Source organism: Antedon bifida, chromosome 7 (genome assembly GCF_963402885.1).
Source record: "Antedon bifida chromosome 7, ecAntBifi1.1, whole genome shotgun sequence".
NCBI classification, from domain to species: Eukaryota; Metazoa; Echinodermata; class Crinoidea; order Comatulida; family Antedonidae; genus Antedon; species Antedon bifida.
In genome coordinates this window covers 11,052,343-11,076,615 of record NC_136232.1, presented here as the reverse complement: position 1 = coordinate 11,076,615, position 24,273 = coordinate 11,052,343, and the positions used below count along the sequence as shown (strand labels likewise).

The window sequence follows — 24,273 nt, the reverse complement described above, 5'->3', positions numbered from 1 at the left end:
AGAAATTGTCCTAAATGGCATGATATAGATAGGGAGAAATTGTCCTAAATGACATGATATAGTTTGGGTGGATTTATATAGATTACAATAAATATCCTACAACAGTATATTCCATACATTTGTGCACTTCATACTTAATGTGGTAGATATTAATGTCTGAGAAAAAAAGGAAATCGCTGCTCAACTAATCAATTTGATTGGTTAAATGTCTAAAGATTTGACCAATCAGAGCACAGGGAAAAGTGTGTGGCAGACGACAACGAAAAATAAGTACGAAGTTTCTGAGAAATCTGTCGGGGAATCTGAAACAAATAAAATCATTGTTTATATAATTATTAAGTGACCAGACTACAAAAATAACGGCCTGAAGTCCACTACCAGTAAACCAAGAAGTCAATTCCTGTCAAACTGGGAGCAGAAGGTGAGTTTATAAAGCTAGATCTGGCACAATTAGCAGCCGTTTGGTAGCCTGGCTGCTAGGCTAGGCTATGTAGAGTGCTAACAAGAATTAGTAGAGCAGGGAGGGAGGTTGCTCCCAGGAGGTGGCACCTTGAGGCCAAGAATAGACAGCTGAGACATACATCCTGACGACCTTACTGTACATAAACTCAGTTTTTCGAAATGTATGATTATGCATTGTCTCATTATTTTTTTTTATTCATTCAATATTTATTTAGAATTATTTTATACATTTCATGATGTGCCCAACAAATATGTTTATTCCTTCCTTTTTATCCATGAATCTGTCAAGTAGAGTATAAAAATAATAGTAGGCCTATAATAGTAGTAGGCCTGTAACAGTACAGGTATTATTTACCAACTGTTTTTATTTAAAATTTTTTGTTTTATTAGCTTACAGTACCATCTACTGGTAAAAAAATGTTTATATAATAAATAATAATAATATATATAATGTTATAACCTGGGCACACAATCGGTCCCACTCACAGATGAATTTTTGTTTTTTGCCAGATTCCACTCCACATGCTTTGTCGAAAGCTATTGTAATATGAACTGTATATTGTAAGCAAATTTTCTTATCTCACCAGTGCACAATTTGCATATTAATATAATTTGCATAAGACATAGACAATAAAAATAAGCAACCACCTGTCATTATTTTGTTTTTATTCTTCAATTCTTTTTATATTATCAATCAATATTAATAAATTACTTTTTATAAATTCTTCTAGATGGGATTTCTACATTTATTTAATAATTTACTGGTAATTAATGCTGATGTACAGTAATATGGCATACTGTCGTACCAAAGCAAAAAGTAGTACAGTATGTTGTCTGTTCTTGTTGCAAATATTTTGCAATAGGAATGTCAATTTGATGTCCAAGTATTCTTGAACAATATATGTATAATGCTAATATAACTAGATATTGCTGGACCAGTGAGAGAGAGATATTTCCATTTCAAATATTAAGTATTTCACTTAACTCAATAAATATTTAAGTATTTCCCTTAAATTGTATTAACTTAGATAGGAGATTTTTCTTGTGGATGGTGGATGGTGAATACGAAAATTTTGAAAACGTACCCCAGGGGGCCTAGAAGTTGTAAAATGGACATTGCATTGTCTTTTGCATTGTATACCATGGGGCCGCCACTACATGATACTAACGCTATAGCTATTTTCTTTTGCTCAAGAGATCTATGAATAGATTTAGTAAATAAGATCTGATTCCATCAATGACAATATTCCATATACAAAGTTTACAAAGAATAATTGCATAAAAATATATTAAAATCATCATAATACTGTGCATTTTTCAAATAAAAAAAATAATGTAATTAAAATTTATTGCTAAAATAAAAGAAAATTGGCAATTCTTAGATATTTTCAGTAGGTGTTAAAATAGAAAAACTGCATAGCAAATACTAGGTGCAATAACTATACAATATTAGTGCACCTTTTAAAATAAAAAAATATGATTTGTAAAGTAAAAAAAAACAAATATACTTCAAATGTAGTTTTAAAACTTTCTTATTACCATTCTGGACATTTTGATATCTTATGTGTATGGATGCATGCTGTAGCAAACATTTGTATAACAAACAAAAAATGCTCTCTTTTATATTAATACAGATAATACAGTACATCAATTTTTAATTTTACAAATCAAGAGGCAAAATACTGCAAAAAAAACATTTTGGGTATCAGTGGCCAGGTCTCAATGGAGATACAAATAAAATAAGCAAATAGCTAAATCAAAAAGTAAAACAGCCAGAAATTGCAGAGCACACTAACTCTTTCTGTATTATCTTAATAATACAGTTATCCCCCACCCATTTCATACTAAACAACATCGCCAGCCATGTTGAACATTCACCATATAAGACATTTTAGAATAGCAATTTAATATTTAACATACCATATTTTTGGTTGACAAAAATTACAAATGAAACAAATAATTATTATATGCATTGGGTGAACCTACCATCACAAAACAAAGGTTCTTAGTAAGCAGCAAGGTGATATAAAACAGTGATTCAACTCTACAAATATAAAATCTAAAAATATGAATTACTATTTCGTAATTAGTAATTATAATCCGGTCACATTTAGACAAGCATTACAGAACTAATATAACTACTATATCCTCTATATCTGCATATTTTTTCCTGGTGGACTTATTATTATTTTTCTTGGTGGGCTTATTAGGTTGGTTTCTAAGCCTGAATATTGTACACATTATTAAACCCTAAAAGATTTTGCTAAGTTATATAAACAAATTTAAAATATTGTGAAGTACACCCAGAGGCAGATCCAGTCCACAGATCCAGGGTAGCACTAACATAAAATATTAATATTCTGTCAAAAATAGTTTTTAAAAACTTTTCAGCTGTCCAAAAGAGGAGCGTGTGCCTGGATCCACCCCCCGACATCAATACCCCTCCACTCCCAGTGCACCCCTATCCTACACCCTACATACGCTTAATTTTGGTTCAAGTTAGAAACTCAATACAACAAGAACCGCTCTTTTTAATGTGTTATTCGCAGATGATGATCAATCAGTTGACTGTAGTTCCAGCATCATGGAAGAATCTGGTACCAAATGATGACCTTTATATCGATCTCCTCTTTTCTTTGCAATTCGATATGCAATCAAAAAAATGAACGATGTAAATATTGTAACTACTAGCATGGTGTACATGAGCATTTGGATATTCTTCCCTCCGTTATTATCAGGGTGGCACCAATCTGGAAAGAAGTGGCCAACTACAAATGGAATGGCCATCTCTCCAGACGACGCACCTACAACTAGTACTGATGCAGCGGTCCCAGTGACTTTTATGTATCGCCCTAACCATGACAAACCACTTGGGAAAAGGGATGCCATGCTTGCACCCAAGACAGCTGTTCCTACCCATAATGCTAAAGAGTTTGTCCCCTTGAATATGACTAGAATTAATGATGATACTCCGCACCCAATGAGGTCTATTAAAAGCATGGTCAGAGGAGACATGCAACGAGCTAAAATGATCGCAAGACCGCGGAACACAGCAAAGGTACCCCAGTAAAGCGAGTTCAGCAACGATGCTTGATCTTTATCTAGTTGTAAATCGCTAAATCTGCCGTAAGAAAAAATGAAGCTTCCATAAGCGACCTCTGACCCAACATAGAGGAAGTAAAACACAAACATTATGGAGAGCAATTGAAGTCTAAATGTGTTGTCGTTTTGATGAGCTAAGGACTTTGCAGCAGATAAGTGCGATTGCTTATAATGGCCTCCTTTAAAAGAGAGATAAAAGAATGCAATACTGTTTAGAGTAATAACAAAGAATAGTATACCATAAACGTTCCATAGCTTAGCACCATCATACAGAGGAGAATTGTCAGTCTGATTCACAGTTAAATCATCACTCAATCCTACGTCCCTTCTAACAAGTGATTTGTTTACGTTTTTATTTTTATGTCTCTCGCTTTTTGTCTTAGATTGTTTTGTCTTAGATTGTTTTGTTGTTACTTCAACTGTTCTCTTCTCTTTTCCTTCCTCTTTTGTACTACTTGATTCTTCAACGGTGCTTCCTTCTGAAGAGAAATCCGTAACTATGGTCTCCTCATCTGCAGTGGACGTTTCTTGTACTGCATCTGAGGTGGTAATTACCCCATCTTCTTTACCAGAGGTTTGCTTATCTACTGACGTAGTAGGAGGTGATGGCTGTTTTAAACTGGATGACAAAGGTGGGGTCACTGAACCTTTTTTCGTTTTTAAATTTGTTGATTGGCTATTATTTGGTAAATTTTCATGTGTTGCTGTAACAATCTGTGGTGAAGTTTCATCTGTGAATTCTGGAGTGTCATGGTCACTTGTTGAAAAAATTAATGTTTCAAAAGTTGGTGAAATTGCAATTGTAGTATGAACTAAGTTTGCTGGAACTGGTTTTGGTGTGGTTGGAACTGGTTCTGGTGTGGTTGGAACTGGTTCTGGTGTGGTTGGAATTGGTTCTCTTGTGGTTGGAACTAGTTCGATTGTAGTTTTAACCTGTTCTGTTGTAGTTTTAACTGGTTCAATTGTGGTTTTAAGCCGTTCGATTGTAGTTTTAACTGGTTCAATTGTGGTTTGGACTTGATAAATTGTGGTCTGAACTTGTTCTTTTGTGGTTGGACCTGGCCCTACTGTGGTCTGAACTTGTCCTTTTGTGGTTTGACCTGGCTGTGTTGTTGGTATTTTTGTGGTTATAACTGGCACTACAGTTGTGGTAGGAATCATTTTAGTAGTAACTGGTTTTTCTGGTGTTTGTTTTTTTGTTAAAATATCTTTAGGTGGTAGTGTAGTAAATTCTTTTGTCACAGTATTTAATGGCGGTATAGTCAATGAGCTAACTGAAGACAATTGCACATCTGTATCAACATGTTCTGTGATTAAACTATGTGAAGATTGACCCAGCTGGCAAACAACATCCAATGCAGTTGCATTTCCTGAAAATGGGATATCAATGAACGGTTTTGCAAGCAATGGCGCCACCAACGCTCCAATGGCAAAACTGAAATGCAAGGCTTGCATGTACGCCGCTGACTGTGGTCCCCATATCTGGATGCACATTACATTACCACCTGAATCAAGAAATGAATTAAAAATAATAATAATTAATAAAATATATAATATAAAATAATAAAAATTAATTATTATATTACGGACATTAAATTTCATGATTGAAAAGTCTCATTAGGATGTCCCGTTGTTGTCAGGATTTAAACACAGAATCTTGGAAAGCAAGTTTATCAAGCCTAAATTTTATTGGCCTACTCATCTTAACAGTACAATCAAGGCAATCAAACAACAGGAGACTGAGCTCGCCTTGCCAAGATAGAAACTTGTAACAGTCCTTTGATCGTATGTCTGGCTGCGACAAATACCAACAATACTATGTACATATTCTCTGTGGCATGCGGCGTCTGTTAAGGGGCATGGAACTGATCTCATCGCAGCCACAGATAAACCCTTTGATCTGCAGAGCTCAGCATCCTGTTGTTTGAATGCCTTATGATATACAGTACACCTTATCTAGCAAAACTCTGAAGGTTACACACAATGGGGTGCCAACACCAGTGTCTTGTATGTGCACCCCTGTATGTGTAAACTCCAGTTTTTTGCTAAAGCGGTTTGAAACAGGTATATGTGTTTCACAAACCTGTGTCCAGACATCCCATAGCAAATCCAGCAAGAATGAATAGTAGAATTAGAAACTGCAGTGATTTAACAGCGGGCATCAAGACCATTGCAATGGCACATAGCGCTAAACTGAATCCGAGCAAGCGGAATGGATTGAACCGCTCAATGAGGAACCCAGCTACGACAGCACCAACCATGTAACCAAACCCACGTGTCAAGAATATGAATGACAACTGGCTGTAACCAGTTCCAACTTGGAGGATCAAGTTAGGAATGGTTGGGCCAAGGATAGCAACAGCAAGTCCCTGTAAAAAATATAAGAAAAAATTACAGTATAAAAATAAAATATTACATTTTATAAATAAATCATTCCTAAGAAACACTTTGACATTCATTTTTTTTAAAACAAGTAATAAATAGTTTATTTAGTTTATATATTCTATTCTTGAATTTAATAATACTTACGAGTGATATAAAAGAAGAAAATAAAATCACTGTTTTTAATATGCGCTTGTTGTGAACTGGCAAAGTGCCAACACCATCGTTATCATCCTTTTCTCTAGAGTTAATTAATGAAGCATGGTCAGAGGTCAAGCCAATGTCAAAAAGCTCCTCTTCATCGTCTGAACTTCCAGACATTTTGGTGGTTTAAATTTTGTAAATTGTCTAAATTTGTTTCAGCAGCTGTAAAAAGAAAGTTGAAAAGTATTTATATTATAGCATATAAATAAAAAATAAGCATATGAACACATTTAAATAATTTACAACTGTAATGCATATATTAATTATTTACAGGTAGGCCTACATAATTATTGACAATGCTCGACAAAATAACCAACAATAAGCGTACACATGACATATCATATAAATTACAATTTCACATAAACTTTTTCAATTATTTAATATTTATTAATATTATTATTAGAATATTTAGTATTATTCGTAATTTATACTATATTGATTAAGCTTAAAGACACCTTCCCTACCTTTTTTAGATCTAATTTAAAATCACAAACTATATTTAATGTAAAAATAATACTATATGGTCCTATTGCGATAACTTTTTTCGTCTTTAAATGGTTAAAAATGTGAAAAATAAGTTGATTCTAATAATTATAGCGGCCCGCTATAAATCCCCAAATGCATTGCGCGCGGATTGATATTTTTGTTTTTCTTCTGTAATCCACCCACTTTTCGATCGATCGTGAGACCAAAACAAATGGAAGACTCCTAAATTTTTAGCGAAAATACCGGGTTTTCCCCAATTTGTATCAATGGAGTCTGGCAAAAATAGAAAGACAATTAATGCAGCAACTATACAATGTCAGGCTAGGTATATAGCTAGCGTACGATGTTCGTACGTTACCGATGTTTACCAGCTAGGCCTACAAAACTAAGCTAGGCTAGGCTTTTAAAGACCGTTCACGAGAGGTCATTCGCCGCGAGCTACTTAGGTAGTGCATTGTTTCTCACTTTTTATCATAATTTACCATAAAACGTACATTTAAGACAAGGAATGACCTGGTTAAATGTTTTTAAAGTAATATATATGCATATATGACATGTATTATTTTTACAAAATGTCACAAATTGTAGGGAAGGTGTCTTTAAAGGTTTACGATGAAATCGGTCGCGTCTGAAATCGGTCGCGTTTGAAATCGGTCGCGATAAAATCAACTTCCGGTATTTTGTATGGCGCGCCGCTAGAGCTATACTTTTGATGAAATCGGTCGCGTTTGAAAACGGTCGCGCTATTTTGTATGGATCGAGCGGGATGCATGCTAGAGCGGGATAAACATTTTTCGTTTATATAGATTTAATTGCTATTTTTTAGGAACTAGATTATTTATGTGGATATTTTTTACTTGGTTAATAAATATTTATTATCAATCATTAAATTAATTTTTTTTTTTTTGTATTTCACAGGTCTCGGAGAAGGACTGTGTCAGTTCAAAATGGCCATTTCTAAACACGTTTAAATATTATATTAGGCATAATGTTATATTAGGCATATAATAATTTACCTCTATTTATATGTACTGTAATTAATATATTATATAGAGAATATACGTCTGCCGTGTCTTTTATTATGCAAACAATTACGTAAAAGAGAACAATTTATTTAAAAACAATAATTTTTACAATATAGCCCGTAAAGTCAGCGTATCCATTTTTATACTTATGCATACTGTGGCAGATTATATCATATCCATGTCGTTAACAACATACTATTCGATCACCTTATTTTTATTTCTATTTTATTTCTATCCGTTATGTAGGATAATATTAAGTGTATAATGATTATTGTTGAGGCAAATCACGTGTATATTTTTATTTCTGAGGTTTAAAATAGTTGTTAGTAAAATGATCATTATATGCGGATGGTTAAAAGGCGAGTAACTGAAATAACCCCGCACATAAGCCATATCGGAGATGCGCCTTCTATGATCGTGCAGCTGTTTCCTCTAACACAATACGTTATTTTGCTGACGGGGTTTCCCCTTTTTAAAAAACACGCACTTGTTAGTGTGTCAACTCATGGACAAAACACGTACGATCGTTGTCCATGGCGAGGTAAAGATGACAGTTGTGATTTATATATAATTTACGTATATACGTCGGCGATACTATAGATTTTAATTTGAATATCTTTTATTCCTTCATTTATAATACAGTAATCATTTAATGTAAATTTAAGTAAGTGCAACTCAGTGTCTCACATTCATACGCCGTTCGTAAATATAAATGTTTAAATATCAGTGCAGATTACCTCTTTGAGAATCGTGTCCACCTTTATTATCCATACATTATTATTCTCACATCAATCATTGTACATCATAGTCCTACTGTAGGCCGGTAGATTGATTTATAACGGCATATTATCTATATATTTTATTAATATCCTAAAACCATACGTAATTGTTTGCATAATTATTAATAAAAGACACGACAGACGTATATTCTCTATATAATATATTAATTACAGTACATATAAATAGAGGTAAATTATTATATGCCTTATATAATATTATGCCTAATATAATATTTAAACGTGTTTATAAATGGCCATTTTGAACAGACACAGTCCTTCTCCGAGACCTGTGAAATACAAAAAAAAAATTAATTTAATGATTAACAATAAATATTTATTAACCAAATAAAAAATATCCACATAAATAATCTAGTTCCTAACAAATATCAATTAAATATATATAAACGAAAAATGTATATCCCGCTCTAGCAGGCATCCCGCTCGATCCATACAAAATAGCGCGACCGATTTCAAACGCGACCGATTTCAAACGCGACCGATATGATCAAAAGTATAGCTCTAGCGGCGCGCCATACAAAATACCGGAAGTTGATTTTATCGCGACCGATTTCAAACGTGACCGATTTCAAGCGCGACCGATTTCATCTGACACCTCTTTAAAATGCAGTTATTTGCTATATTTTATATAAAAAAAACTAAGAAAAGAATCAAACCTAGGCACATAAAAATAACATTTTCTACACACTACACTTCATTTCCTAGGCTTAACTTATCTCCAATCTTAGTTGTTACACCTCCTTTCAAGCGTGTCACTCACAGTCTAGTCGTCATGGTCATTGCAACCTGAGTGAGGATTCCAGCCTAGCCTTATTACAATAAATATCAATTTATCTTAGCTTAACTTTTAAAATAAGTTATCCTCCCTGTATTAACATATATTGAAATACATATCTAAAGTATATTGACGCTTCTGGTTAAATTAAACCATAGCTAGGCCTAGAAATGTAACACCCACCCTTTTAATGAAGAAGACACGTCGACCGCCAAGTTCACAGTCCTCATGATGTAACGCTTTACTGAGCACATTATGTAAACAAGGACAAAGGTCACTTTAAAAAACAATGAGTGAATAAATAATCATTTTTTACATGATTATTTTAAAAACAAATATTCTATGAGAAGAAAACAAAAAATAAAACCAACTTCAGATAAATGTATGCCTTTTATTTCCAGGTACCTCAAGTACAATCTATTCATCCTTACATACGAAAAACATTCATACCTTCTCTGGTACGTACCTCACACAAAAATTTAAAATCTCTAATTTTCACATACAATGGGCAAAAGAATGCATAACAAGTCATTAAAATTTGCCTCTTAAAATTCTCCCCTTCTCAAGTACTGTAATCTAACAAAAAAAAAAGATTCTAAAATGTATTTATATTTAAAGATCCTCATTCTGCATGAACATTGTATGATAATTGATAGGCATTAGAATATTTTAGCCTTTTTCTTGAAAGCATCAAAATTGATAAACATGAACTTACTTTTTACAGTACAGTCTTAAGTTCTGTCTACACTATCAAACTTTATGTGACAACAAAATGTGATGTGCCCATATGATGATATATCACTACCATATCTGGGCATATCACTACCATATCTGGGCACATCACATTTTTTGTCAAACTAGTTTGATAGTATAGACATGAGAGCTTTATTGGTAACACCAGCAAAATGCTTTGAAGTTGTTAATACCTAGTGACCATTAGATAGTATACAAATAGCTTAGAAGACAGATATCATCAGAATACTATAACCAAATTTTGTAAAAACAAAACCCCCTAAAAATATGATTTCTTTTAAAAGATAAAATATGGAGGGAAATGCTTTATCTGTGGCCATGTTTCCGCAGCTAAAAATTAACTGATAATTTGTTTTGGGTGCAGAATCACGGCCTGTGTAGTTGCAACACCTTCAACGTAGATCAAATCAACAACATGATTTGTAATATTACAATTAACAACATTATAGCACCATTAACAGTACAACTCATTCATTAACTTATTGCCTCACCACATGATGATTCTGGGTTACTTATCAATAACATTAACAAGTTACAACAGGGAGGATACTGTCCTTCCTGGTTACAACATACTGTAGGTAGGTAGGTAGGTAAGAATAAATAATAACAATAATAGATTTATATAGTGCAAATAAATGATGTCTCTATGCGCTCGACAATAAAGAGAAAGAGTGGAAACCAAAAGGAAGAGAACAAAAAGACAAAAACTACTGTTTGTGTTGAAAATAAATGGTGGAGGAGCTAAGTAGGAGCATAGTAAATAGGCTTTAATTTAGCTGTTGACATAACATATTATGATGTAACAGTACGTCATGGCGTGGTATTCAAACACGGTCATTTTTTTTTATAGAAATCTGACAATTAAATATTATACAAGCTTTTGTTGTATAAAAGGGTATTATTCTAATCTATACTGATCTTGGTGTTTAAACTTAGGCAAACCGTTTTTTTTCCTGAAATAATTCATTCGCCAATTATTGCAATACCAAGGGATTTTGAAGTAAAATATTTAGAGACAATTTAAAAATGATAACACAAGAAAATGTTATCGACATAATTAAAATCATTTAAAACCAACATTCCTTATAGCACAGAATATTGTAGATAAGTAGATGCTTAAGAGCATCTACCAAGAACATTACTGTTATAACACATATCTACTTTACAACTAGTAGAAGGCATAATAGCCTGGCATTCTCCCCACATGTTTATATTAAAACCCAAACAAAAACACAGTACAATATATTTATATATATAGTATAAGATACATTAGATAAATTAAAGCTAGTTATCAAAGAATATCCAGTTAAGATAGACCAACTGTAAAGCTCTGTCTACACTATCAAAAAAAAATGTGATATACCCATATATGGACAAGGACTACCATATTTAAGCATATCACTACCATATTTGGGCACATCACACTTTTTCAAAATAGTTTGATAGTATTGACAGAGCTTTATTTGGTAAGTATTCTTACTTACTTACAGCACAGTATTTTATTTACTTTATTGGAAATAATTGCTTTAAATAGTTTCACGTTGCTAAAAATGAATTTGTTATCTTTATTGACTTAAGTAGTTTAAATTACTGTCAAATACATGGTTTTGGTATATGACTCTTCATTTCCCTATTACCTCCCCGCCAGCTCTCCCAAAATTGGTGCACACTAATAACAATGTTTTTCTTTAGTAGCTTTTTGTAATACATTTTAAGAGGAGAGTGAATACCGATATAAACAAAAAAATTAAGTTCGTAAAATTTAAAAAGAATGTTCAAAATTCATTATTTGATCTTCATTAATAAATAGTGATGCTATAAATTATTATTAAATGAGCCATTGTGCATTTGTTTGTGATTTGTGTCCTCTTGAGGAAATTCTTCTGTGTTACTATGGAGATTTTCATCTCTTGACTGAGCATGGTTATTCATAGAAGATGTCTGCAAAACAAGTTTAAATTATTGAGAAAGAAATTACATTAAACTACTTAGTACGTGCGAATTACACAATGTACTGAGTAGACAGTATATTTATGTCAAATTAACCAAATACTTCAGACTAAATAAACAAATAATAACTAATGTTTTAAAAAATTATAGTAGTGTAGTGAACTTACAGACTAATCTAAATCTCTGTCTACACTATCAAACTTTATGTGACAAACAAATATGATGTGCCCATGTGGACATGGTGATGTCATATCACTACCATATTTGGAAATATCACTACAACCATATATGGGCATATTGCACTTTTTTTTGTCAAACTAGTTTGATAGTGTAGACAGAGCTTTATGATCCTTACAATTACAATCCTAGTCTGCCGAAAAGAGATTTTCTCACAATAAAAAGTTTTTAGGATTAAAATTATTCAATACAATGTATACTTACTGGAAAGATTGGAGGTCTAACAACAGCTAATGAGTTAGAAGGTGAATGACCATTTGAATGTGATGTGGGCGAATTAAAAGGAGTACCTAGAAAAACAAGAATACATGTTACAAACATTAATACTAGATCTAAGCATGATGATACTATATGGCATGAAATCTATGAGTGAAGGTGCAGTGAGAAAATACAGTAAACTCTCCCAATACTGGAAACCCTCTCTGATTAATGTTGGATTCTGGTATTCCAAATGTGTTTTTAATGGTTAAAAAATAATTGAGACTCATAGAACCTAAAAAAAAAGTATGGTTTTGGAGTTTCTGATGTTCAGCGAGTATGTTGGTAAAGTTGCCTGTATTTATTTCTCTTTTATTTTACTTAAGCATCACTTTTAAGATAAACATAACTTAAAGGTAAGCATGTTAGTCAATCTAATCTTCAGAAAATATAAACAAAATGTGCTTACCTAAAGCACTGCTGGCTATATTATGTTTGGTGGGAGAGCCAAATGGATTGTTAGGGGGACTTTTAGCTGCTGTTGTTGTCTCCATGAAGCTGCTTCCTAGTGAAGACAGTTGCTGTGTTAGGCCTAGCATCCCTCCTACTTTAACCTCTAAGATTACCCAGATAGTATCTGAAAAAGAGATAGCATTTAATATATCATGACACTGACTAAATAATATGCATGCACCTAATATCTTTGAATGTGTGCGAAAATCAACATATGTACAGTAGAGTAGGTGCAATGTTCTTGTTTCATGTGTACTGTATGTAAATACTTCTTGACTCCAAAAATGTATTATATAGATGGAGAAGTATTTAATATGCATAAGTCTTCATACAGTATTGCTATAATGATTGGAATTTATTTTATGTTTTATGCAACGTATGTTGAGTAGTTGTAATGTTCTTGTTTCCTGTGTATACTTCTTGACTCCAAATGATGGATGAAGAAGTATTTAATATGCATAAGCTCTTCATAGAGTATTTCTATAGTGATATTTATTTGTTTTTGTACAGTTGTTAGAGCTTACTTTTGTTGTTTCCATTATCTTTTGTATATGGATGTAATACTTCCAAAATAAAAAAGAATAAATCTTTACCTCCAAAATATGTACCAGTAGCAGTGGACATTCGCCACTGACCACCATAAACCCCACATTGTGCTGGACTCTGCATTCGGACACTGACATCGGTCACTTGTCCAGGTTGCAGGGCTTCTACGCTAACACGTTCCATTGGGCCTAGCTGGTGCCCTTGGATATACTTAAGACTTACTCCATCAGGCCAAGACTGATCTGAAACTGCTAAAGATACATTTATCAATTACTAGTAACAGATCTACTACACATGTTGTGTTGCGACAAAATAATGTATAAACACAAACAAAAAAGACTTAGGGGATCCCTCAGGATGTTATCCCCATTTGGTTTGATTTAGAGGGCTATCCCAGTACCATTACAAATGTTTGTTCTTATCCATTAATTTGTTTTCTTGTATGGTATTGAAATAAATATTAAACATGTGCCTAAATGGACATGCACCACCCTATTTATCAACTTAATTAATATTTACTGAAGAGAGTCACAATAAAGGTACACAAACCTAAATGGAATAATACTAAAGGTAAAAGAACTTTTAATTACAGATCTACAAAATTATGGAACTTTCTACCTAACAAAATAAAAAATGATCTTTATGTTATGACAGTATTAACTTTCAAATCACAAATTTCAAAACTTTAATTTTAATTCAAAACTAAATCTAATTAATGCTCAATGATTAAAACTTCTTTTAAATCTTGTTTAAAAATCTCAATTAATTCTGTTTTTACCTTTTAATGTGCTTACTTTAATTGTGTTAATTTGATTTTGATAATTTTAGGTTTAATTTTATATTTTCTTTTGTCCATTTATATACTGTATTTTGTTCACATTTATGTACATAGTTAAGAACTGAATCACTTTTGAAATCAGTACATTGTATTGAAAGTGTATTTCAGAATAAAGAAAGATTAAATAAATTAAAATAGATGCCAATGATGGCTATATACAGTATAATGTGATGGAGATTACAATGATTATGATCATCATCAAATAAAAATACATAATAACAACCACTATTTATGTTAATGATGACATCATTAACATAAATAGTGGTGGTTATACAATAACACACATCTTACAAGAAGTGCAAATGTACACTACTTACCTGGATTTTGTATTCTCCAAGTCTTAATAAACTCTGTATTCGGTGGAACTGATTCTCCTTCTCCTATTGTAATATCTCGTACAAATGTCATCGATGGTAGACGTTCACGTGGCGCCTCCAAATCAAAATATGCACCTAAAGCTTCTTGTAAATTCCTGTACACAAAAAACAAAACAAAAACAAACTTCAAATTAACAATTATCTAATCTTAAGTCTTTGTACTACTACATTTCCTGTACAAAATATACTGGTACTGTACAGTGTAAGAAATCTGTTAATCTTTGCTTTATCACTCATAGCATGTGAACTCTTATTGGTGTACACTTGCCAAAATTTCTTTGGGGAACTATTTATTAGGGGACACTTTCTTAGTGAAGTATGGGGACCCGTTTAAGTGTCCCCTAATTGACAATTTACTTTAATAGATCTAGGAAATGCACAAATTATCTGGGCATTTCATGCAAAGGGAACCTTTTCCGGTGATTATACACTATTTCATAAATATCCCTCATCAAAGGGACCCTTTCCAGTGAATATATAATACTAAAGCCCCTATTAAAGGTAAACCTCTTTGGTCTTAAATGTGTCCTTTTTTACACGTTTGTTTACGATATCTGCAGCAGACTAAAGACATTGATTTGGCTGTAAACTCTATGTGGCATAGCCATGACACTTTCAGTTGATTTTTAAATAGCTTATTCATTAAATCATTTCCTTACATGTGCTAGTGTGTATCATGTGTTGTCACTTTATCACTCATCTACAACAAAATCGACTTGAACAGATTTTGAAAATCTGTTATTCTAAAAGGACATTCATGCCTTTATAGTAAAATCACAAGGAACAAACAAGGTCCTAATAATTATTACTAAAAAAATGTTTGTGTGTAAAAACACTGTACAGGCTTTTTTTACAATTTTTTAAAGCACTCATGCTTAATAGTAAAATAGTATATCCTGTGTGTTTTTTTGCCTTCTTTTTTTTGGTAATGTGTCACCATGTTTTTGGGTGTGGTAATTTCTTTAATAAAGTCATGGTTATTGCCAATATTCCTTTCTTTTGATGGTTTAAAAAATTGCTATGGTTTTCAGAAAATTTGAAGACATGGGCTTTTATTATCTGAATTCTGGGAAATGTTATTCGACTTGGGATAACTATCCTTTGTCAGTTTTGTTATTGAACCGAACGTCTGAATCTGTTTTGATGGATAGTGTTGTTGCAGTGATTTCCTGGGTTACTGTTTTGCTGTAAAAAATACAGATAATTAAACAATGATATAGCTTGTGAATTACCAATGCAAATCAATATAGTTTAGTACAAACAATCCCTATTGAGGGAGGAGACACCCCTATTGAGGGAGGGGGGACACATTTTAATGGGACACTTTCCTTTGAATTGAAACAGGGGAAATTACTGTAAGTATGTTTCAATTACCACGACAAATCCTTTATTGAAGGGTTTACTTTTTAACTTAAGGGTCTTTCACACCCGTTTCGACACAGTTCCAGTTCAGCGCCAGCAAATCAAACATCAATATTTCGTTTTCACGCATACCGATTGGCGCATAGCCACGAAACATTGAATTGATGTTCGATTTGATTTGCCGCCGTCGGACCCATGCCGGAACAGGTGTGAAAGTCCCTTTGTATATAGGGGTTCTACTGTATACTAAAAAAAGAGGAAAAATCGTATTCATTTAATTTTTAAGGTCAATGATTTGAATGGCAATTTGTTTCTATTATTAAGGTCTAAATTATTATACATTTATATCATAATATTAATAACATTAAAACATTTAACAATACAACAAAAATATACTTTACCAATTGTTCATATCAAGGAAGAAAGCACAAGCATTGGGATTGCTATTGCCAGATAATCTCTGGAACTCGCTGATCAAAACATCTCTATCCGTCGTCCCCATGGAACTAAATTTGTTCATAAAATCCTGATCCAAATCCATGTCTACGTCCATGGCTAAAAAGTTCTATAAAATCTATTCAAATTGATAAATAACCTGTACTGAATCGTTTCCCAATGTTTCTAGTCAAACTTTGCAAATTTGTGTACTCTACGTCATTCTTGTTTGCCTTCAATCACCGTTTTTCTAGAATGTTTTGAAACTGTTTAGGCCAACCTTGTACGTATTCAGCACACCCAAACAATCCGCTCTGGCCACCTCAACACTACCTGCCAAAAACATGCAAACCACGGCTAGCAGCAGTGCACCACCAATCTATTTTGTTTCACCTTGCAAAATGTGATGACGATGACGTTCGATTACGTCATTGCTATCTTCCCGTCATACAGTTCGGAAAGGTGAAATTTATATTTCCGGAACTTCGTTACACATGGCTGGTTTTGCGAAGAGAGAGGGCACGATCAACATTGTTGGAAAGAATCTGCTAAAATTCCTTGAACTAACTATACACAACTTAACTATATAACTATAAAAAATGTTTAATCGATTTTTAACTCTGCGAGCATCGTCCGTTGCTAATTTATCAAATCAAATAATAAGAATAAAAGCTCATTTACAAGGGAGCGCTTGCAAAAATTGGAAGCATGTCCAACAACGATGTATGCATGGTTTAGCAGCACCTGGATCTGGTGGTGGTGGAGGAGGTGAAAAGTGTAATTTAAGTCGTTTTGGAAAACTTCAATATAATAGTTCTTTGATTCTACATCCCATTAGGCGTTTAAGTTGTACACAATTTGCATACGCAAACATAAACTTCATAAAGAATGTACACATAGAAGAAGAGAGCAAAAACATGCTTGCATGGCAAATTCACAATTATGGAAAAAATAATTTTCATCTCGTTGAAAAACCGGTGCCAATCATAACCAAACAAGATGAATTGCTGATAAAGGTGTATGCATCAAGTATAAATCCCATTGACCTTCGAATGCAGGAAGGTTATGGGTCAGTGCTTTTCAACAAAAGCAGAAGATGCCAGCCTGGAGACGAGTTTCCTCTAATTCTTGGAAGAGACTGCTCCGGCGTCGTGGTTGATGTTGGTAAAAACGTTAAAGGACTCAAGAAAGGCGATAAAGTTTGGGCTGCCGTGAATCAAATCCGAGCCGGATCTCATGCGCAGTACGTAGTTGTAAACCACAATGAAGCTTCTAAAATGCCGGAATCGATATCATTTGTTGAAGCTGCTTCTCTTCCTTACGTAATCGCAACAGTTTGGAGCGCTCTGTACGCGGTAGCGCGCTTTCGTCCAAATAAAGATGCAATTGCAAAATCTGTTCTCATACATGGTGGTAGCGGAGGAATCGGATCATTTGCTATTCAACTCGTGAAAGCGTGGAATGGAAGAGCGACAACAACTTGCGGCACAGACGCCGTCGAAATGGTAAAGAAACTTGGTGCTAGTCGAGTGTACGATTATAGATTATCAAATTACGAGGAGTCGATTATGAAAACTGGTGGATTTGATTTAATACTGGATACAATTGGCGGGGAAACCGAAAAACTTTCAATGAAACTCCTCAAAAAGGGTTCTCAAATGGTATCCTTAGTCTCTCCGTTTTTAACAGAAATGGACCGACGCGGCGCTGTACTTGGAGCACTCAGTGCAAGCACAATAATGTTTAAAAAGGCCATGGCAGCATCAAAACAAGGTGGAAAGTTTAGATGGGCTTTTGCTAATCCAAACGCCCAGGGCTTAGAAACTGTCGCAAAGCTGGTGAATGAAGGTCAAATCAAGCCTGTAATCGATAGAGTTTATCCTTTTCAGGAGGTACCAGAAGCGTTTGAACAACTTCGAAAGGGTCACGCCAGAGGCAAGATTGTTATCGATATGGGTGAAGAAAAAATAATACCAACATCATCAGACGATTTCTACAAAAACTCATGATTAAAAAAGGACAATTTACCAAATGTAAAAAAAATGATAATTGACATTAATTAAAAAATTCTACAATATTCAATATTCACTGGTTTTATTGCACAACTTGCAAGTTAAAACACGATTACAACAAAATATTGATTTGTAAAAGTAAGCAAGAGAGATACAAAATTATATTATACAGTATTACTGAAATTAAATCTTTATATATCAGATAAAAAACATCTACACTGATTTGGTTAAAGAAACCTATTGATACTTATTTCAATTGAAAATGTTTTCAATTTAAAATAACTCTATACTACTGTAAACAAAATTAATAGATTTTTAAAGTAAAAGTTAAAATTTCAATTCACAAAGTCAATAATTATGAATTATTTATATAAGTTAAACGAATCAGAAATAAAATTTACGAGTTGATATGTAACATTTACATAATGGAGTTTTAGTTCATATAGCACCTTGCAACACTTACAGTTGGTCTCATTTGTGGGGCTTTCAATATCAGACCTATGCATTTTGTTAGAGGTTGTTGCTTGTACTTGGAAAACCACCAAAACTATGTCGAGAAACAAATAGAGTGAGGAAGCATGTGTGTCCCTACATACACAAAAAATTGACATGACCAAACTTGTTCCTAGGTTGTAGTAAATCAAAAGCTCTCTATCCCTTTTGTTTTTACCTCCACAAAAATGAAATAATACATTGGTGTACTATAATTATTATTTTACAAGATTCTTGAACTAAAGCTGTATTCACCAACCAGTTTGACAAAAAAAAGTGTGATATGCCCAAATAGGGTAGTGATATGACATCATCATGTCCATATATGGGCACATCACATATTGTTGTCACATAAACTTTTATAGTGTAGACAGAGCTTTACAGAATACATTGCTTTCTTAAAATTGTTTTCTTCATTCAGTCTCATTAAACTAGTACTAATGCTTGCTATTTTTCTATTATACATTGGTGAACATTAGAAAACAGAATCTTTAAAACTCTTCATCATTTCCTACTTCTAAAAACACATCGTACGCTTCACGGTTGCAATTGCCGTCTTTATTAAACACACACTTGTGGAAGGTGCCATCGACGCAGGCTGCTACAACCGACGTGCCTGAACCAAATGCACAGATACAAGCACTCTCAGCTGGTACGGTGAAGTGCGCTAAGCCCCATTGTGATTCCACATATGGGCCTAAAAAACCTATCTTCCGGAGTCTGTAAAAAAAAATATATATAATATAAATCAGATCCAATATTCTGGGTCAGTTGTAAGTACGTGCTTCCCAAGAACAGTAACATTTATAAAACAGCATATTTGAATGAAAATAAATACATAGAATAATACAAACATTAAACTTGCGAAATTAAACATGGAAAGCAGGGGATAACCCACCCAAAGGCTTGTTTACAAAGGGGTTCCCAACAAAACACATTGATACAATGATAATACCAATACACATTTTGTCTGTCTCTTACATCTGGTATACTATTAGGAATGTTCTAAATACAACTTACGTTGATCGTTTGTTTAGTTCAGTCTCTTTCAAAGCGAACACATGGACCGTTCCCTTATCACTTGAAACACATAGATAGGCAGAATCATGACTGAAATTTATACTGAAAATACAATAATTATATATATTACATAGCCTATGTAAATACGTGAACGTGATTGGTTGAAACTGCGTCACATGACTATCGCTGCGAGGATCGTAAATCGTATATATCCTCGAGAACGATGATATTGACTGAGTAATTTTCGCGTAATTATCGTGTCCCCTGTTAATAATCATATACATTCTCGAGTTCGATGATATTGACTGTGTAATTTTCGTGTGGCAACACTCGCGTTCGCCGATAAATAAACAAAAGTCATCTACTGGATTTGAACTCGGGTGGAATTGTCACATCGCAAGACAACGCTTGAACCACTGCGCCACGGAAGTTGCTTGAAGAAATTAATCATCTAAACTATTTAAACTATGCATACATAGCGCCCTCATTTGTTATTAGTCCTCCCTAAATGTGATGAAACACCGTTTGTGATTGGTCAATACTCACGGTAGTAACCTAGTAACTAGTACGCGCTGAACATCCGGTGATTCGGCTCCTCGAAGAGAAGACGACGAATTGTTTATTCGGCCTACCTGATTATAATATTATTATTAATAGGCTTATTGATGGAAATTCTTCTGTTAATTTAAACGACCTAGGCCTAAGTGAATATTTTATTGCCAAGGAATCATTAATTAGTAATTATCTGTATATTATTCTTCGCAAGGTAAGGTGTCTAGGCAGGAGGCTTGTTTACATACAATACAAATACTATAGAATAGGAGGCCTAGCCTAGCTTCACCCAACCCAGCAGACTTGTTCTTGGCTATATAATATAACAGATATCGCCTTTTATATCGGTAAAATATAAGATTTAACATCCCCTCGGGATGATATTATGTTCTCGGGGAATTATATATCCCTCAGCTGCCGCTTCGGGATATATATATTCCCTCGAACATAATATCATTCCCTCGGGGATGTCAAATCTTATATTTCACCTCTAAGCAGGCAATATCTGTATATTAACAATACCATACAAAACAAAAACAACTATCTATCAGCAAAATTCCGTGAAAGAGATAGCTATTTGTATTGTACTGTATAATGTGATTAGAATTGTATGTCATTTTAAATATATAAATGATTTATTTGTTACCAATACAAAGTTGCAGGATCTGATCCTCTTCTTAACTCCACATGTAAACTCTTTGTTAATGTGTCAAATACCCGTATTAATGTGCCCTGTATGTTGGAAAGAAACAAAATATACAATCTGACTTGGTAAAACCATGTGAAATCTCGGGAGAATTTCCAGAAAATTGTCTTCACACTATGCAAACCTGGTTACAACTTGTTACTTTTTTTATTTGTCAACCGTGCATGTAATTTAAAGTTTTTTCTCAAGCACGGTCAACTGCACATGCAAATTCTTTTGACTATTGGCCCAAAGAACCAGATGCATAGAATTTGACGATATCAAACTCTACATTAGAGGTGGTGTCAACCAGGCCAATAGAAGATGATCACATTTGGTTGACAGTGCTGACTTCTGATAAGCACTTACCTTGGTAGAAGCTGTTGCCACATATGAGCCTTGTTGGTTGATTGCTATGCAGGCTATATCATTTTGGTGTGCATTGATGAGTGTAGGTGAGTTTGACATCCCAGGCACTGTGTTGGTTAGGTCAACAAGCTGTAGGCTACCAAGCTTGTGGCCGGGAAACCCCAATAGTTGTCGGTTCTGACCAGGACTTATCTCCAAAATACCTAAAAAAATTAAGATTTCAAATCATTAACATTTATCAAAAAGCAAACTATGTCTATTGTACGATACGATATTATTTAATGGTACAAATGAAATTTGGTTTGTTGGTTTACATTTTTGATTTACATACAATATACAATGAAAAAAAAACCATTGAATAGTTTATGTATAGTTAGAACCTGTAGGATATACCATATTTTTCAAAAGTACTGTATTGTGTATATCCCGTTGTTTTTTACTCGGGGTACCCGAGTCTAGGACTCGCTCATCATCCTTCCTCTTCCTATTGAGCCAACTTTCAAGTTGGTCGTCTGACGGCTCTGAAACATGGCATGCATATACTAGGGTAATAGGTGAACAAAGCTATAGAGAGAACATTTTCGTACTTCAACCGGATGCAGAATTATGACGTCATAAACATGGTACCAATCGAAAAAAGTGCGATTTATAAAGTACTACTCCTCCCTTATTCGTTGTAGTATTGAGCTGGGATTTGGCATGGGTATACTACAGGGACATGTCCTCAAAGCTATAGAGCCGGATTTTTTAATTTCAAACCGGATGCAGCCATATGACGTCGCGAAGATGGTACCTTGGTGCCAAACGATTTTCGTCGTAATATAGCCGTGTTTGGTGCCATTTCAAAGGTCTTGACTTGGAGAATAAGAATATTATACAGTAAAATATATTGTGATGCTCCGCTCCCGGTAATAGCAAAAAATCACTTTGAGATTTCATAATTTACTGTAATTATGCCATTTCCGGTTATGTGACGTAACTTTTCGGAATATAGCCATATTTGGTAGCGAGGTTATTGATGTGTATGTGACGTTACATCCTGTCTTATGACGTCATTACAGCTTCTTTTGCCGAGTATCGCACATTCGTGCTTATTCATGTAAACCATGTACCAACAAACAAAATGAAAATACATTTTTTTAATTAAAAATATTAAAATGATTGTACCAGTTGGGTTATCTCTGGTGTCAAAGGCAACAAGTTTGGTAGGATTCTCAGGAAATGAATAAACATAGATTCTATTCCTTTGTGCAACAATTAACCTTCAAAAAATAGAAAAAGACTGTTATTTATTTATGATATTTATAATATTAATATGAATAAATCAAGCTCTTAAAGTCACCCTCATTTTCCTAAGATTTAAAACTAAATTTATTCCATACTTGTCTTCCCGTATCCTCACGGCTAGCACTGGCATTGAAAGTGTTATTTCCAGAATAAATTCCTTTAAATAGTCGTCCCAAATAAGAACTGTGTTATCAGCAAATTTTGGCACTGAACCACCTCCTAAAAAAATAGATATAATCAACAATATCAATGCAAAATTTGAAATATAATTTTGTTTATAAAGTTCATGTATCAAAATACCACAAAACAGGAGTACATTTCTAGATCTGATTCTAGAAATCGGTAACAGCAAAGCATACTACAGTATGTGGTTGTTAGCGCCTTGAGCACTTTCCGTAGATATGTTCGCTACATAAATTAATATTATTATTAAAATTAATTTAAAGCACAGATTGTTATACAGAAGCTTGAAAGATATATATATGTGAAAGATAACGAAACATTTTACCCTACCAACAATTGCTATAAGGTTGGTTCTCTTTAGCATTTCAACTTGGCTTACACTTCCAACTTTATCAACATCTAAAAACAAAAACGTTTTAAACAATTGTATGGTAAACATAGGTCAGATGTTTAAAACATGTAATATGATTCATTGTTTATACAAATACAAATATTAAAGATGTAAACATTTAAAATGGGTTTGATTATATCTTTCTTTTACAAACCTAAGTGAAGTTTTTCTGTGAGTGGATCAACGTTATATATTCTGGCTCCACTCTCCATAGCACAGCTCATACAGCCTAAAATTAAAGAGAATAAAATATGAATAATATTTATAACTTTTAACCAGCCTGCCAGAACCTAGGTTTTTCGTATGTTGACTGAATAATAATAATTGCAGAGTTTTGTACTTTATTTGATAAATCACAAAATATATGAAAAAAAAGACAAGTACCGAAAAGTCAAATTATTTTCATGTTATTCACATTTTTTTGTGGAACTTTTCTTTAAAATAAATTGTCCTACGGCGCTAGGCCTAGTTCCGTTTCGCACATTTTGTATTTTGATTCTACTACTGTCTACCTAGGCCTCTACACTGAACACCCACACAATTAGCCACACACAGTAATCCATGCAGCCTGAGTGATTGACTGGGCTTAGCCTGCCCCAAGGCTTGGTTTAGTTAGCTGGCTAGGCCTAGTAGCCTAGCATTCATAATTAATGGATTTAAATAATGTGAAATAATATATATTTAAACTTACCATGATCTTGATTAAAGCGTAGTTTTAATATTTCTTTACGAGCCATTTTATATAAGTTTTAAGCCATTATTTTAGATGATTTCGTTTTTGTTGGTGTCATTTTTCTTCTTCGTCATGTTTTATTATTGTAGTGTTGTTGATCCAGACTA

General features: G+C 33.6%; 5 protein-coding genes across 7 annotated transcripts in view; 1 reads left to right on the top strand and 4 right to left on the bottom strand.

Moving 5' to 3' along the window:
- Positions 1 to 1,118: 1,118 nt before the first annotated feature.
- LOC144848167 (sodium-dependent glucose transporter 1-like) lies at positions 1,119 to 9,454 on the bottom strand. Its single transcript, XM_078704866.1, has 5 exons — positions 9,417 to 9,454; positions 6,094 to 6,312; positions 5,648 to 5,933; positions 4,582 to 5,069; positions 1,119 to 4,497 (listed from the first exon to the last, which is right to left on the bottom strand). The coding sequence occupies exons 2-5, from the start codon at positions 6,265 to 6,267 to the stop codon at positions 3,019 to 3,021; spliced, it is 2,427 nt and encodes an 808-aa protein (XP_078560992.1). The 5' UTR covers positions 6,268 to 6,312; positions 9,417 to 9,454; the 3' UTR covers positions 1,119 to 3,018.
- A 150-nt stretch (positions 9,455 to 9,604) lies between these two features.
- On the bottom strand, positions 9,605 to 16,829 carry LOC144847395 (protein ILRUN-like). Of its 2 annotated transcripts, none has more exons than XM_078703725.1 (6): positions 16,409 to 16,829; positions 14,586 to 14,740; positions 13,478 to 13,681; positions 12,841 to 13,008; positions 12,378 to 12,463; positions 9,605 to 11,927 (listed from the first exon to the last, which is right to left on the bottom strand). In XM_078703725.1, the coding sequence occupies exons 1-6, from the start codon at positions 16,558 to 16,560 to the stop codon at positions 11,802 to 11,804; spliced, it is 891 nt and encodes a 296-aa protein (XP_078559851.1). In that variant the 5' UTR covers positions 16,561 to 16,829; the 3' UTR covers positions 9,605 to 11,801. The 2 variants fall into 2 exon arrangements, with proteins under 2 accessions (XP_078559851.1, XP_078559852.1); XM_078703726.1 differs by having other exon boundaries at positions 13,478 to 13,678.
- Positions 9,605 to 24,273, bottom strand: part of LOC144847379 (uncharacterized) — a 95,288-nt gene continuing 80,619 nt past the window's right edge. For both annotated transcript variants that reach the window (XM_078703690.1, XM_078703692.1), the window contains exon 13: positions 9,605 to 11,410. The gene's annotated coding sequence lies outside the window, so the exon portion shown is untranslated. The remainder of the gene's footprint in view (positions 11,411 to 24,273) is intronic.
- On the top strand, positions 16,949 to 19,119 carry LOC144847591 (NAD(P)H oxidoreductase RTN4IP1, mitochondrial-like). The gene has a single exon (XM_078704030.1). It carries the CDS (start codon positions 17,042 to 17,044, stop codon positions 18,449 to 18,451), a length of 1,410 nt encoding a protein of 469 aa, XP_078560156.1. The 5' UTR covers positions 16,949 to 17,041; the 3' UTR covers positions 18,452 to 19,119.
- LOC144847592 (WD repeat domain phosphoinositide-interacting protein 4-like) lies at positions 18,520 to 24,257 on the bottom strand. Its single transcript, XM_078704031.1, has 9 exons — positions 24,125 to 24,257; positions 23,588 to 23,662; positions 23,373 to 23,441; positions 22,955 to 23,078; positions 22,740 to 22,834; positions 21,573 to 21,775; positions 21,165 to 21,250; positions 19,967 to 20,068; positions 18,520 to 19,666 (listed from the first exon to the last, which is right to left on the bottom strand). The coding sequence occupies exons 1-9, from the start codon at positions 24,168 to 24,170 to the stop codon at positions 19,438 to 19,440; spliced, it is 1,029 nt and encodes a 342-aa protein (XP_078560157.1). The 5' UTR covers positions 24,171 to 24,257; the 3' UTR covers positions 18,520 to 19,437.